This window comes from Podarcis gaigeae (genome assembly GCF_964106915.1).
Source record: "Podarcis gaigeae genome assembly, chromosome: Z".
In the NCBI taxonomy this organism is placed as follows: Eukaryota; Metazoa; Chordata; class Lepidosauria; order Squamata; family Lacertidae; genus Podarcis; species Podarcis gaigeae.
The window spans coordinates 21,701,987-21,715,814 of record NC_139691.1 but is presented as its reverse complement, the minus strand read 5'-3'; the positions used below and the strand labels follow the sequence as shown (position 1 = coordinate 21,715,814).

The 13,828-nt window shown below is 46.6% G+C and overlaps 1 protein-coding gene across 1 annotated transcript in view; it reads right to left on the bottom strand.

The window, feature by feature from the left end:
* LOC310836700 (uncharacterized protein) overlaps positions 1-13,574 on the bottom strand; it is a 46,067-nt gene extending 32,493 nt beyond the window's left edge. Inside the window, exons 1-3 of the mRNA XM_083722413.1 lie at positions 12,185-13,574; positions 10,103-10,280; positions 8,820-8,982 (exon numbers count right to left, since the gene is read on the bottom strand). Coding sequence (XP_083578539.1) covers positions 8,820-8,982; positions 10,103-10,280; positions 12,185-12,195 — 352 coding nt within the window. The 5' untranslated portion in view covers positions 12,196-13,574. The remainder of the gene's footprint in view (positions 1-8,819; positions 8,983-10,102; positions 10,281-12,184) is intronic.
* Between the last annotated feature and the right edge of the window lie 254 nt (positions 13,575-13,828).

Below are 13,828 nucleotides of genomic sequence, written 5' to 3'. Positions count from 1 at the left end.
CACGTGTGTGCATCTTGCTAGTTCTATCCATTTCGCCTTTCTCTTGACACAAATGTATATAAAATTATACAGGAAAATGTTAAATGATCGGCTTTAATGCTGTGTCTCTGTCTCTACCTTTCTGGGCAATTGCTCAATAATGTCACTAAGAAAGCTCTATATATTGGAATGGTCTCTTTTATTGGAATACTTTCCCAAAGTTAATTCTAAAAGGGTGCATAAGACCAGTGGGCCAGAATTTTTGTCCCAATAATTTTTTTTCTTTTTCCTGTGGCCATCGCTAAATGTTCATGCAGTTAACTCCACAGTTTAATCTCTCATGGAGTAAAGTGGTACTGTATTTCCTTTTGCTGGTTGCCCCTGTGGTCAGTATTATGGGAGAGGGATGAAAAGTTCTCTCTATCCACTTTATCTTCTTAATTTTTTAAACCTCTATCATGTCTGCTCCTCGCTTACTCACCTCTTATAGAATGAACATTTCCAAACTCTCCAGCCTTTTCTCAAAGGAAAAGCACTGTTACTCCTTTATTCTTTGGTTGCCCAATTCTAGATGTAAGAGCAATCTGGTTGCCACATCTATCACCCTGTTGATCACCAGGGTTGATTTGGCTGATCAGACTGGCAAGGAATGTGTCTGCCATCTCCATCACTATGCATCCCTCCCTATGCCACACACTCCATGCAAGAGAACGACCATCCCACACAGAGTGAGAACACCCTCTTCTGCACTTTTCCCAGCTATGCCAAAACTGTACGCGGTATTCCAAATGGGACCACACTATAGAACTGTACAGGGACATTACAATACTGACCATTTCATATTCAGTTCCTTTTTCAATAGTCTCCAGCATGGAATTTGGTTTGCCAACATAGCCACTATACTACTCAGCACTAATTCCAGATCATACATGAATAAATGATCCTTGTGGGACCCAACTGCTCACTCTCTTTCACTGGGAGAACTGCCCATTTCTTCCAACTTCCTGTTGCTTGACCAATTTGTCATCCCCCAGTGGGCCCAATCTTTGGTCCCATGGCTGGTAAGATTACTCTCAGTAGTCTGGTGAGGTTTCTAATCAAAAACCCCTTTGGAAGTCCAAGCATATCATGTCTAACAGCTTACCCTCACACAGGTGCTTTTAACCCTTCTCAAGGAACTCCAAAATGTTGGCAAGCACGACTTCCTTTTGCAGGGAAGCTATGGAATGCACATGATATTTCAAACAGTGGCTCATTACACACTCACCGTTGTGGCAGGTGAGTGTGCGTCCTCTGCACCCTCCCAGTGCATACAATCAAAAAGGGACAAGAGCAAGTGCAAGGATTGTTGATGGAAGGGGATCTCTTCTGATTAAGTATATCTCGTGGCCTGTGGGAATGGGAATTATCAAATGTTTCTGAGGCATATAACATCGCATTAAAAATCAGGTGCAACCACCACTTAATCCTGTTATAAGGCAATTGAGGGAAAGCAATATTCTAGCACTGCAAAAGCCTCAGCGCCTAGGACTTGCCGATTGAAAGGTCGGCGGTTCGAATCCCTGCGGCGGGGTGCGCTCCCGCTGCTCGGTCCCAGCGCCTGCCAACCTAGCAGTTCGAAAGCACCTCCGGGTGCAAGTAGATAAATAGGGACCGCTTACCAGCGGGAAGGTAAACGGCGTTTCCGTGTGCAGCTCTGGCTCGCCAGATGCAGCTTTGTCACGCTGGCCACGTGACCCGGAAGTGTCTCCGGACAGCGCTGGCCCCTGGCCTCTTAAGTGAGATGGGCGCACAACCCCAGAGTCTGTCAAGACTGGCCCGTACGGGCAGGGGTACCTTTACCTTTACCTTATGCTATCAGTTCTAAGGGCAAATTGAGACTGTGAAACACAAGATTGCCACAGGGACTTGCAGCAGGGCAGCAGTTGTGACCTCCTTGTGGGAAAAGCACCATGGGGGCCAAATTTGGGTTGGTACCACAGTGAAAGGGGAGAATGGGCTTCAGCCTTCGCCCTGGCCCTTTTTAAAAAACAATAATTATAATTATTATTAGATTTTTAAGCTGCTCTCCTCACCAAAGTGGGCTCAGAGCAGTGTACAACATCAGAAATTCCATAAAACAGATTAAAAGACAATTTGACTCCAATAACTGAGGCACCCTGATTACTAGCTACTAGCCCAGTAAGGGTAAGGATAAAAGGGGAAGAGGGAAAGGACCAACAGGAAGAGGGAAAGAGTGAGAAGAAAATAGAAAGGGGAGGGGAAGGGGAAGGTAAAAATAAAACCATTGCTGCCCTCAACCTTAGGACTGGTGAAACAACTTGGTCTTACAAGCTCTACAGAACAGATCATCTTCTTCTTTGATCACTCGTAGCTGAGTAAGATTGTCTTCCATAAACACAGTTTTAACAATGAGTCCGTAAGTGACTGTGGAGGCCAATTCTGGACCCACATGACCTTCCACAGTGGGGACATTGGTTTCCGGGTGGGAGTTGATCACGGTGTGGATTTGCCAAGCGTGCCTTCCTCTTAACACGTTTCTCCCTTGCGTCCTGAGTTCGAGTGTCTTCAAAGCCCATGACACCTTTGGTAAAGGCTGTTCTACAACTGGAGTGCTCGCAGGCCTGTGTTTCCCAGTTGTCAGTGTTTATACTACATTTTTTTAGATTTGCCTTGAGACAGTCTTTAAACCTCTTTTGTTGACCACCAGCATTACGCTTTCCATTTTTATGTTCGGAATAGAGTAGCTGCTTTGGAAGATGATCATCAGGCATCTGTAAAACATGACCAGTCCAACAAAGTTGATGCTGAAGAATCATTGCTTCAACACTGGTGATCACCTGTCTTCCCAAATGATGTGTAAGATTTTTCAGAGACACCGTTGATAGAATCTTTTGCGAAGCTGGAGATGATATTTGTAAGTGGTCCATGTTTCACAAGCATACAGTAAGGTTGGTAGTACAATAGCTATGTAAACAAGCATTTGGGTTTCCCTGCAAATGTCCTGGTCCTCAAACACTCTGCACTTCAATTAGGACAAAGCAGCACTCGCAGAGCTCAGGTGATGCTGGATTTCGGCATCAGTGTTGACCCTTGTGGAAAGATAACTGCCTAGGTAGGAGAAGTGATCAACATTTTCCAACGTTACGCCATTGAGTTGGATTTGTGGCGGTGCAGAGGGGTTATTTTGTACTTGTCGGTGCAGCACTTTGGTTTTTTTGGATGTTGAGCGACAGGCCAAGCTTTTTGTAAGCTTCTGTGAAGATATTTAGGATGGTTTGGAGGTCATCCTCTGAGCGTGCACAAACTACGTTGTCTTCAGCATACTGAAGCTCTATGACGGAAGTTACGGTAACCATACTCTTTGCCTTCAGCCTGCTCAGATTGAAGAGCTTTCTTTCCATCTGTTTGATATATGATTTCTACCCCAGTGGGGAGCTTCCCTTCGACAAAGTGTAGGATCATGGCAATGAAAATAATGAGTAGAGTTGGGGCAATAACACAACCCTGTTTAACACCTGATCCCACTGTGAATGGTTCAATTTGAGAGCCATTGTTATCTGCGATTGTTGCTGTCATGTTATCATGGAGGAGCCAAAAGATGTTTACAAATTCATCTGGGCAGCCAACTTTCAGAAGGACAGTCCACAGGGCATTACGATTTACAGTGTCGAAAGCCTTAGTCAGGTCAATAAACACCATATATACAGGGGCTGGTTTTGCTCTTTGCATTTTTCTTGAAGCTGTCGAGAGGTGAAAATCAAGTCCACTGTCCCCCTAGAAGGCCGAAAACCATTTTGGGATTCAGGAAGGGTCACCTCGGATATTGTTAAGAGACAGTTTGCTAAGATCCTTACAAGAATTTTGCCAGCTGCATCTAAGAGAGAGATGCCTCGATCGTTTCCGCAATCGGTTCTGTCACCTTTTTTAAAGGGATTGATAATTTCGGCATCCCTGAAGTCTGCTGGGATCGCTTCTCTCCTCCAGATTTTTTCAATGAGCTTGTGAAGTTGTTGTGTAAGTTCAATTCCACCCACTTTGAAGATTTCAGCAGGTATCCCATCAGGTCCACTGGATTTGTTGTTTTTCACTTGGTTAATAGCTGTACACAACTCTCCCAGATTTGGAGATACTGCAAGCTCATCTCTAATTTGTTTTTGCGGAATTTGTGAGAGGACCTCAGCACCTATGGCGGCGTTGCGGTTAGGGAGATGTTGGTAGTGTCCTTTCCAGAGCAGTTCAATAGCTTCTTTATCTTTTAGAAGTGTGGTGCCATCTGCTGAGCATAGGGGGAATATGCCATGATTTATTGGTCCATAGATGGTCTTTGTGGCTTTAAAGAAACTGTGCATCATGAGTGTCAGCTAAGTGCTGGATCTCTTGAGGCTTCTTTTTTTATCCAGCAGGTGTTTTTTAGTTCTCTGGTTCTTCTTTGAACTTCAGCCTTAGCATTGGCATAGGGTTTTTTTTCCTTAATGGCACAGTTTCTATCTCTTTGCCAGATCTGAAATGCCTTCATTTTCTTGTCAATCATGTGTCAATCTCACTGTCATTCTCATCAAACCAGTCCTGGTGTTTCTTGGTTTGGTATCCAATAGTTTGTTCACAGGCTGCAATAATGGATGTTTTTAGCTTGGTCCAGTATTCCTCATTGTTATCAGGGAACTCTGAAAAAAGATGGTCCTTAAAAGTCATTTGGAAGCAATCCCGCTTAATGGGATCTTGAAGGGCTTGGGTGTTCATTTTGAGCCTTGGTTTCCTTCCTTGAAGCCTGCGTTGAGGTATAATCCTTGAGGCGTTCTCAAAGTAAAGGAAGTATTGAAGTCTGATTAATAAGAATACACACAGAGGCTGGGTGCAACGGGAACTTAGAGGGGAGGGGTGTTATGTACTAAGCTTGGATCCTAGAACAATAGGCAAGTAGGATTCTAGAATGCAACAACTGATTGGCTTGCAGGAAAAGACCAATCAGGCTCCAGGAGGAAGTTAATCAGCCTATTAGGCTGGTAGGATCATAGAATGCAACAACTGATTGGCCTGCAGGAAAAGACCAATCAGGCTCCAGGAAGGAAGCAGAATCAGCCAATCAGACGGGACTCATTGTGTAAACAATGTATATAAAAGCTTGAGGTTTGGGGGGCAATTCAATCACTGTTTTACAAGCTGCAATAAAGAGCATGAAATCACTACAGGACTCAGAGAATATTTCATTCCCTTTGACCTTACCGTCTTGGGTGACCCTGCTGGGAGTACGAGATTCCCGATGGCTTTGCTCACAAGGGTCATAGGAATGTGCAAGCCCACTCACCACGACAAGAGAGAAAACGGAGATAGATTGCACTGAGCCGTGGTCTCATTAGACAAAGAGTTCCACCAAAAAGGCTTTGGCTCTGGTTGAGGACAGCTGGATATGTTTTGGGCCAGGGACCACCAGTAGGTTGCTGTTAGATGAGCGTCACGCTCTTTGGGGGGTGTATTGGAAGATAATTCTCACAGATAAGAAAGGTCACAGACTGTTAAGGGCTTTAAAGGTTAGCACCACAACCCTGAACCTGATTCAATACTCCACCTGGAGCCAATCCAGCTGATGAACAACCAACTGAATGTGGGCTCTCCACAAAGTCCCAGTCAGAACTCATGCACCTGCATTTTAGACCATTTGGAGCAGTCTAATGGGTAGCCCTGTGTTTCTATCTATCTATCATCTATCTATCTATCTATCTATCTATCTATCTATCTATCTATCTATCATCTGTTTATCACATTTATACCCTGCCTTCCCAGGTTCAGGTGTAGAGCAAGTTAAAGTAGTCTGGTCTGCAGGTGACTGCTGCATGGATCACCATGGCTAGGTTAGAAAGGGACAGGTACGGTACCAATCACCTAACCTGACATAGATTTAAAAATGCCAGTGTGGCTACATTTGTGACCAGTGACTCTATAAAGACAGAAGTGTCCAGGATCACACCGGGACTCCTGATGACGGGTACAGATGACTCTTGCGCCCCATTAAGAGCTGGGAGCTGGCAAACCGAACTGAAATCATTCTGGCCCAGCCATTGTACCCCCATCTTTAATGGATTGAGATTCAACTGACTCCATTCCTCTATCCCAGCACACCCACCTAAATATTGGCCAATATATCCAGGGTAGCATCTGGCCAGGGCCTTGAGTTTTTAGATCCATGTTTTTTGTGGTCAGATCTGTGGTTATATACAAGATATTTGAATAAAGGGTGAATTTGGGGTTCCCCAATGCAAAAACTCTGAGGATACATGAGGATCTGTGCTTCAGAACCACGTTTTTGGCTCACAGTGTTGCCAGAAAGCCGTGGATCCGTGTTTTTTGTGGTGCAGGCTGTGCCCATGAACATGACATGTGATTTGACGGTGAGTTAGGGTTGCCCCAATGTAAAAAGCGTGAGGATCCACGAGGATCCATGCTCCAAAACCATGTTTTTGGGCCAATGTATGGATCTGTGTTTTTTGTGGTGCAGGCTGTGCCCCTGACTATGATGTGTGATGTGACGGTGAGTTTGGGGTGGCCCAATGCAAAAACCCTGAGGATCCATGAGCAGCCATGGTTCAGTACCACATTTTTGGGCCACGGTGTTGCCAGAAAACCATGGATCCGTGATGTTTGATCTGATGGTGACTTCAGGCTGCTCTAGTGCGTAAACAGGTAAAAGGCTGATTTTAAACGAATCCTCATGAATTCATATGATTTTTCCATTCAAATTAAATAAAACCGCCATGATACTGTAGAGCATGTCTTAGTCTGTAGGCAGCATCAAAAAAATCATGCATCCACTGTTTCGTGGGGCCGCAATGGCACAAAAACATGGTTAAAAAACACAGATCCCTATGGATCCTCATGATTTTTGCACTAGATCAGCCCAAAGTCACCATCAGATCAAACATCATGGCCATGGGCACAGCATGCACCACAAAAATCATGGATCCACGGCTTCCTGGTGACACTGTGGCCCTAAAACGTGGTTTTGAAGCACGGATCCTCATGGATCCTCACGCTTTTTGCATTTGGCCAACCCAAACTCGCCATCAAATTACATATCATGCCCATGCGCATAACCTGCACCACAAAAACCTCAGATCCACGGCTTCCTGGCGACACCGTTGCCCAAAAACATGGTTCTGAAGCATGGATCCTCATGGATCCTCACACTTTTTGCATTGGGCCACCCCTAACTCACTGTCAAATCACACATCATGTCCAGCGACACGGCCTGCACCACAAAAAACTCGGATCCATGGCTTCCTGGAAACTTCATGGCCCCAAACTGTGGTTTTTGTCTCTACTTTCCAGGGACAGTCCTGGATTTACAGAAGCCATTCTGGTTTCTGATTTGATCCCAGAAAGTCCCGCTTTTCCTCAGGACGCCACTATTTCCATCGGAGAAATGTTGGATGGTGTGGTATGTTGTCCCTGAGAGAAACATTGTGAGGGCATGGAGTTGTGCGATCCTGGAGCCAAGAAGATCAAGTAACTATGGAACCTGTAGAAGGCAGCCCTGTATAGGGAAGTATGTAATGCTTTCTTATATTTTTATTTTTGTTGGAAGCTGTCCAGAGTGGCTCCGGCAGCCTTAGTCAGATGGGTGAAGTATAAATAAAATAATAATTATTATCATTATCTTATTATATCATTAATATTATAATATCAAATATTATTATTATAAGAACTTTAAGGTTGTACATATATAACATAAATGTTCATAAATGTACCAAGCACACACACACACACACACACACACACACAAACCACATGTCTGAAGCGCATAGAAAAAGTCCTGAAACCATTTTGTCCCTCCCAAATTTACCTGTTCCAAACAGCACATTGAAATGATAGTTAATGACAAAGGCTTGATGTTGTAGGAGTTTGTTATGGCCAATGCTAGCTTGGAAGATTTGATTTCTACCCTCACAGAATTTAGGCTTGCATGTGGAAACTTACAAAGCCAAAAGGGATATATTCTCTGGTAATTCTGATCTAGAATCTGGTGAGGATTCTAGAGTTGCTTCTGTAGTGCTGGGATGGGGAATCTGTGGCCCTCTGGATCTCGTTCTACTCCCAATTCATCATGCTTCATGGAAAGCAATTCACAAATGAAATGAAATAATAGCACCCACCCCTGATCATTGGCTCTGCTGGCTGGGGCTGACGGGGGTTTATAGTCTTAACATCTGAATGCTGCAGGTACCCTGTCTGTGCTGGGTGATCTGTATCTCTCCAGATATTACTGCACCTAAAGCCCAGCAGCTCCTTTTGGATTTACTTGCTTGGTTGCTTTAAGAGAATTGTATTTTGTAAGTTGATTTTGAGTGATCGATTCAATATCTATGTAAAGAAGGTTTCTATGGCTGACGTGCCCTTTAAATGGACTTAGTTAGCTTTTGGTTGATCTCTTCTAGTGCTTAGCAATGGCCGAGGAGTTGAGCACCATGGCCGGCAACCAAGCCAAGAGGCTGAAGAACAGCTGCAGCAACATAGAGGAGGCAGCAGAAAAGTTGGAAAGCAGGAGGAAAACGGGCATGAAACAGTTCAAGACCAGTGGGGATGAGGTGGAGGACGGGGTGAAGAGGTTCCCCAAAAGGAAGGTTGTGCTGCTGATGGCATATTCAGGGAAAGGCTATCATGGGATGTACATAATAGACAGAATATGTGGGCAGCAGCAGGAAAGAAGGCAGGAAAAGCCTCTGGCCTCATCCTGGCTCCCAGGGACATACCCCACATAATCTGCACTAAAGATCACTTGGGGATGTGATCTTGGGGGGATGGAAGTAACCAAAGAAATGAATAGCAGAAGGCAAGGTACTTACTCTGAGGTTGGGGTATTTCCGGGCAACAGCCAGCAGCAAGGAAATGCTGCTGGCCGCTAGTTCTTGAGCCTCCCCATTTCCCCCCAGGGCGTATCCTCAGAGGTCCTGCAGGAGGAAAGAGCGTCTCAGAGTCAGGGGCCAGTCTGGGCCAAAGCGGCCCCCACTGCCCCCACCACAGAGTCCCTGGCACTTCTGGACCATGAAGGTTTGGACCACATTGGGAGCCAAACAGGCTCTGTGCCCCAGAAATGGGGCAGTCCATTGGGTAAGGGACGGGGGGGGGGGGCAACCCTAAAACCACCCCTGATGCCATCAGGACGCTTACACTGAGAAGATGGAGGTGTCAGGGTTGGGGGCTTCCATAAGGAGACTGCCCAGCAGGAGCAAGAAGTGCCTTTTCAGTTCCTGCGGGAAAAGAAAGAAGAGAGTTTGAATGCTGGGTTGGATTCTGCAAGTGTGTGACGAAGAAGAAAGAGCCGTGAAGGGAAGTCAAAACAAAGGACATCCTTCTCTCTCCTCCTCCTCCTCGGCCCCTTTCAGCACGGCCTCCAACGTCCTGTGCAGGATGGCACTGATCATATCACAGCTGAATTTGGGCCTCATAGTGCTGCAGAGATGAAAGGGAGAAGGTTAGAGTCTCCCTTGCCCCCTTCTCCCTCTCGCCTGCTCTTTCCCCCTGGAGTTCTTCCCCCCACCCACAACCCCATCCACACCAAAGACCCCACTCACCTTAGCTGGAGAAGGGCCTCCAAGGCAAGGGTCAGGGGGCGACCCCTGAAGTGCTCCAAGGCCCCAAGATGTCCTGGAAGAGAACAGAGCAGGAAAATCAGCTCCGACCCCAAACACCAGGCTTGGCTTTGTAGGGAAATGGTAACCCCATGCCCTAAGCCGGCAGGGTCCTCCTCTCTGCAGATGCACAGCCCCTTCCCCCCACCTCCCCGTGGGGGTCCCTCACACTCCCCCATCACTCACCAGAATGTCTTGGGCCATCTCCTGCTTGGAGCACTTCAGGGATCGGAGCCCCCTGAGCTCAGCTGTCTGGCAGCTCTGGATGACCCCCAAGCGGTAGAGCTGTTCATCCTCCAGCAGGTGAAATGCAAAAGTCAGGCTGTCAGTTCCTCGTGAGGGGAGGGCTTCTCCGCATCTGAGTGTGCAGAGTGGGGGGCAAAGAGCCCGGGCAGCGGGGGGCAAATCTGAGGGATCCAGTCCCTGCTCTTGTTTTCTCCAATACTCACCCCTGGGGCTGGGATGCGGAACCGCAGCAGAACTGCAAACAGAAGGACATGGGAAGAGGTGAGTCCTCTTTTGCATGCTAGGGCCAGTTGCCCCCCATGCCCATTCCTGCCCTCCTCTGTCCAAAAAAGGAGGGCCACTTGCTCACCTGGCGCCACGGGCTGCTCTGGGTCTTGCTGGGGGACCACCCTGTGGCAGCGCTTGAACAGGCGCCTTAAGCATCTGATCCTAGAAGAGATGAGCGGAGAGAGCGACTCAGACGCCAGCAGCCCCAATTCTTGGGGGGTGTTTGTGTGTGAGGAGGGGCATCTGGAGAAAACAGTGAACCACTGCCGAATTGGCAGAACAGAAATACGTATGCGGAGCCTAATCGATCCTTGCCAGCCCATCATGACCAATTCCTTCCATCTCTCTGCAGTTCTGAAAGAGGCAGCCCAGAGCATGAAGGGCTGGCAGAGAGAGAAAGGAGGTCCCAAGTGCTCTGGGTTCAAGAGCTACGGCCATGCCAGGACCCAGAGAGCCCGGCCCACTCATTCATGCAGTCAAGCAGTGTATAAATTTCATGAAGCAAATGAAATTTGGGTCATTCTTAACATTGTTACCAGATTTTTTGGAAAGGGTGGCGAGGGGTTTCCCCCTCCAGCAGGCACCATACCCCCCTCTGACTGTACCTCAAATCAACACCTTCACTTCTGCAAATGTCCGCACAAAACACATCCTGACACAGTCCTTTCCTTTTTCTATTTCAAAGGCTCCCATAAATAAGGGTAGAACATTTGCCCTAATGAAGGCTGAGACTTTCGCTCGCAAGGCACTCAACTGATCCGCTCAGACTATCTAAAGAACTGTCCAATAGCAACCAGTGAGCGCCACAAAACAGCACCCTCTAGAACAAAGCACTGAGGGCACAAGGAGAAGGGGATGACAGAGGACCAGATGGTTGGTCAGTGTTCTCGATGCTACCAACATGAGTTGGACCAAACTGCAGGAGGCAGTGGAAGACAGGAGTGCCTGGTGTGCTCTGGTCCATGGGTTCACAAAGAGTCAGACACGACTAAACGACTAAACAACAACAACAGAACAAAGCACACAGGCACTGCAGCTGCTGACCAGCCGTGGCCTCTGCTCTACAAGTAGGAATTCCCACTAGGAAAAGGGGAAAGTCAGAACCAGCAATGAAAACCATTCTTGGTCCATTGAAACTAGTCTTTTAAGTTTCAGTCTAGGGTCTTGCACTACCAACCCAGCTGTATGCTTGTGAAACATGGATCGCTTATAAATGGCATCTCCAACTCCTTGAAAGATTCCATCAATGGTATCTCCAAAAAACGTGACACACTGCTTGGGAAGGCAGGCGAACTAACACCAGTGTCTTGGAAGAAGCAAAGATCATCAGTGTTGAAGCAATGATTCTTCAACACCAACTTCGTTGGACTGGTCATGTCCAATGGATGGGAAACACTGGCCTGCGAGCGCTCCAATAGGAGAACAGCCTTTACCAAAGGTGTCATGGGCTGTGAGGACACTTGAACTCAGGATGCAAGGGAGAAACGAGCTAAGAGGAAGGCACGCTTGGCAAACCCTCACTGTGATCAACTCCCGCCCAGAAAACTATGTCCCCACTGTGGAAGGACGTGTGGATCCAGAACTGGCTTCCACAATCACTTATGGACTCATGGTTAAAACTCACTGTTGATGGAAGTCAATCTTACTAGGCTATGAGTGATAGAAGAAGAAGAAGAAGAAGAAGATATCTGGTCATAGTACTCACCTACTCTTGCAGCGGGAAAAGGTTCAAATATTCATATAAAAGCAATCCAACATCGGATTGACACTGTTCCAATGCTGTTCTGCCCAGAAGGAAGATGGCTACCAGAGAAAGGCACTTGGGACATGACATGGGGCAGTCATCATCCCTGATGCATGAGACCACGTACACAGCAACCCTTCTGCCTGGGTGATAATCACTGCCCCCCTGGTCTCTGAGTGCCAGACATGAAGCCATCTCAAGGACACAAGTGGATCCAACCTACATGGATTGGGGACTTGGCCAGGACTACTTGGCTGGGAAACAGACTCTCTCTCTCTCACCCCCCCCCCCCCGGAAATAAAGAGAAAGTGATGCTACTTACAGCCTGCCCATGTTGGCCACGAAAGATCCCACCCTCCTATCTAAAGTAACTATCTGAAATGCCCACCCAAGCCTAAATCTGACCCCAACCCCAACCCCTGCCCTAAGGCTAAACCTAACCCTCACCCTAACTCTACACTTAACCCTAACTACTCCTCTATGTAAAAAATAAAAATATACAAAATATATACAGAATATGCACAGATGTGCACAAAAAACAAAAATATTAAAATAAAGAACAAAAAATAAAATAAATAAAAGAGTTAAAAGAAAAGAATAAAATAAAAATAAATAAAATAAAATAAAAGTAATAAATGAAATCAAAATCAAAGTAAGAAAATGAAAAAAGAACAATTCACTAATCCTCCACCTACTCTCCACCAACCGCCACCACCTCCTCTTTCCTCTGACCTCTCCTCACTAACCCACAATGGCCACCTGCAAGTCAGTGGCTTTTAAAGTAGAAGCAAGAAATGTCACAAAGGAGGGTGGGTCCTTGTTGTGGGATGTGAAACACAAGAGCAGTCAAGTACAACATTCCTAGAGTGAACATGTTTACACATGGGGAGATATGTTTGCCCAGCCAGCAGGTAAACTTCCTGTTTCCTTCTGGGTTGGGACAGACTTCCTCTGCATGTGACTAGAGGTGGATGTGGCCTCCCCTGTGCAGGTAATGAGAAAAGCACAGGGCAAGGCAGCCATCTCTCTCTCTTTCACTACATGCATCGAAGAAGCAATATCTGCTTAGCCAAAGATGCCCTCTTGGCTCCAGCCAAGAGAGGATAAAGGGACTGTCTTCTTATGGAATAGTTTCCAAGTGTATGTTACTTTTCTAAGCTAAGTCTGCCTTCTGGGATCCGATTGTGAACAGAATGATATGTGAGTAAACCTTTTTATACTTTTGTAGAGGACTGTGTCGTGTCTTATCTTTTATGAGGGAATAAGGGGAAAATACCAGAACAGTTATTATAAAGGCTTTAGCAAGCCTGAACAAATGTATCCGCTGCAAGTTTAAAAGGGGGAATGTCACTCTGCTAAAATTGTAAACTAGTTAACACAAGTTGGAAAGGGTATTATCAGACAATATATCCTCTCCTGCATCCCTGAACATTCCCACACTAGTCACCATGGCAACCGCCCCCCCAGGACCTGGCCCCACCTGGCCCCTCCTGAGTGGTGATGCTCCTCTGTCAGAACACGGAAGCACCTGCTGTTCCGCCTGCAGCTGGGCTGCATCTTCATTTCACATTCTTCTTCCTGCAGCCCCATTCCCAAAGGGAGACCAACCCCACATCCTTCCAAGCAGGCTAGGCATCTCCATAGCGCAGGATTGGACCATCTGCTTGGCATGCAGGTCTTCTGTCCTGGGGGGCATCTTTGGGGGGGGCTGGGAATGTCCCCCCCTCTGAAACCCTGGAGAGCTGCTGCTGGTCAGTGCAGGCTAGTTGAAGAAAGATATTGAGCAGCTGGAAAGTGAGCAGAGGAGTGTGATCTGGATGATGAAGGGTCTGGAAACCAAGCCTTATGAGGAACGGTCGAGGCAGTTAGAAACCAAGGCTGATCCATATTATAGATATGGAAGATAACATCAAAGAGAATTGTGCGTGTAAAAAAAGGGTGGGAGGAAAACTCTATTTTGCAAAAG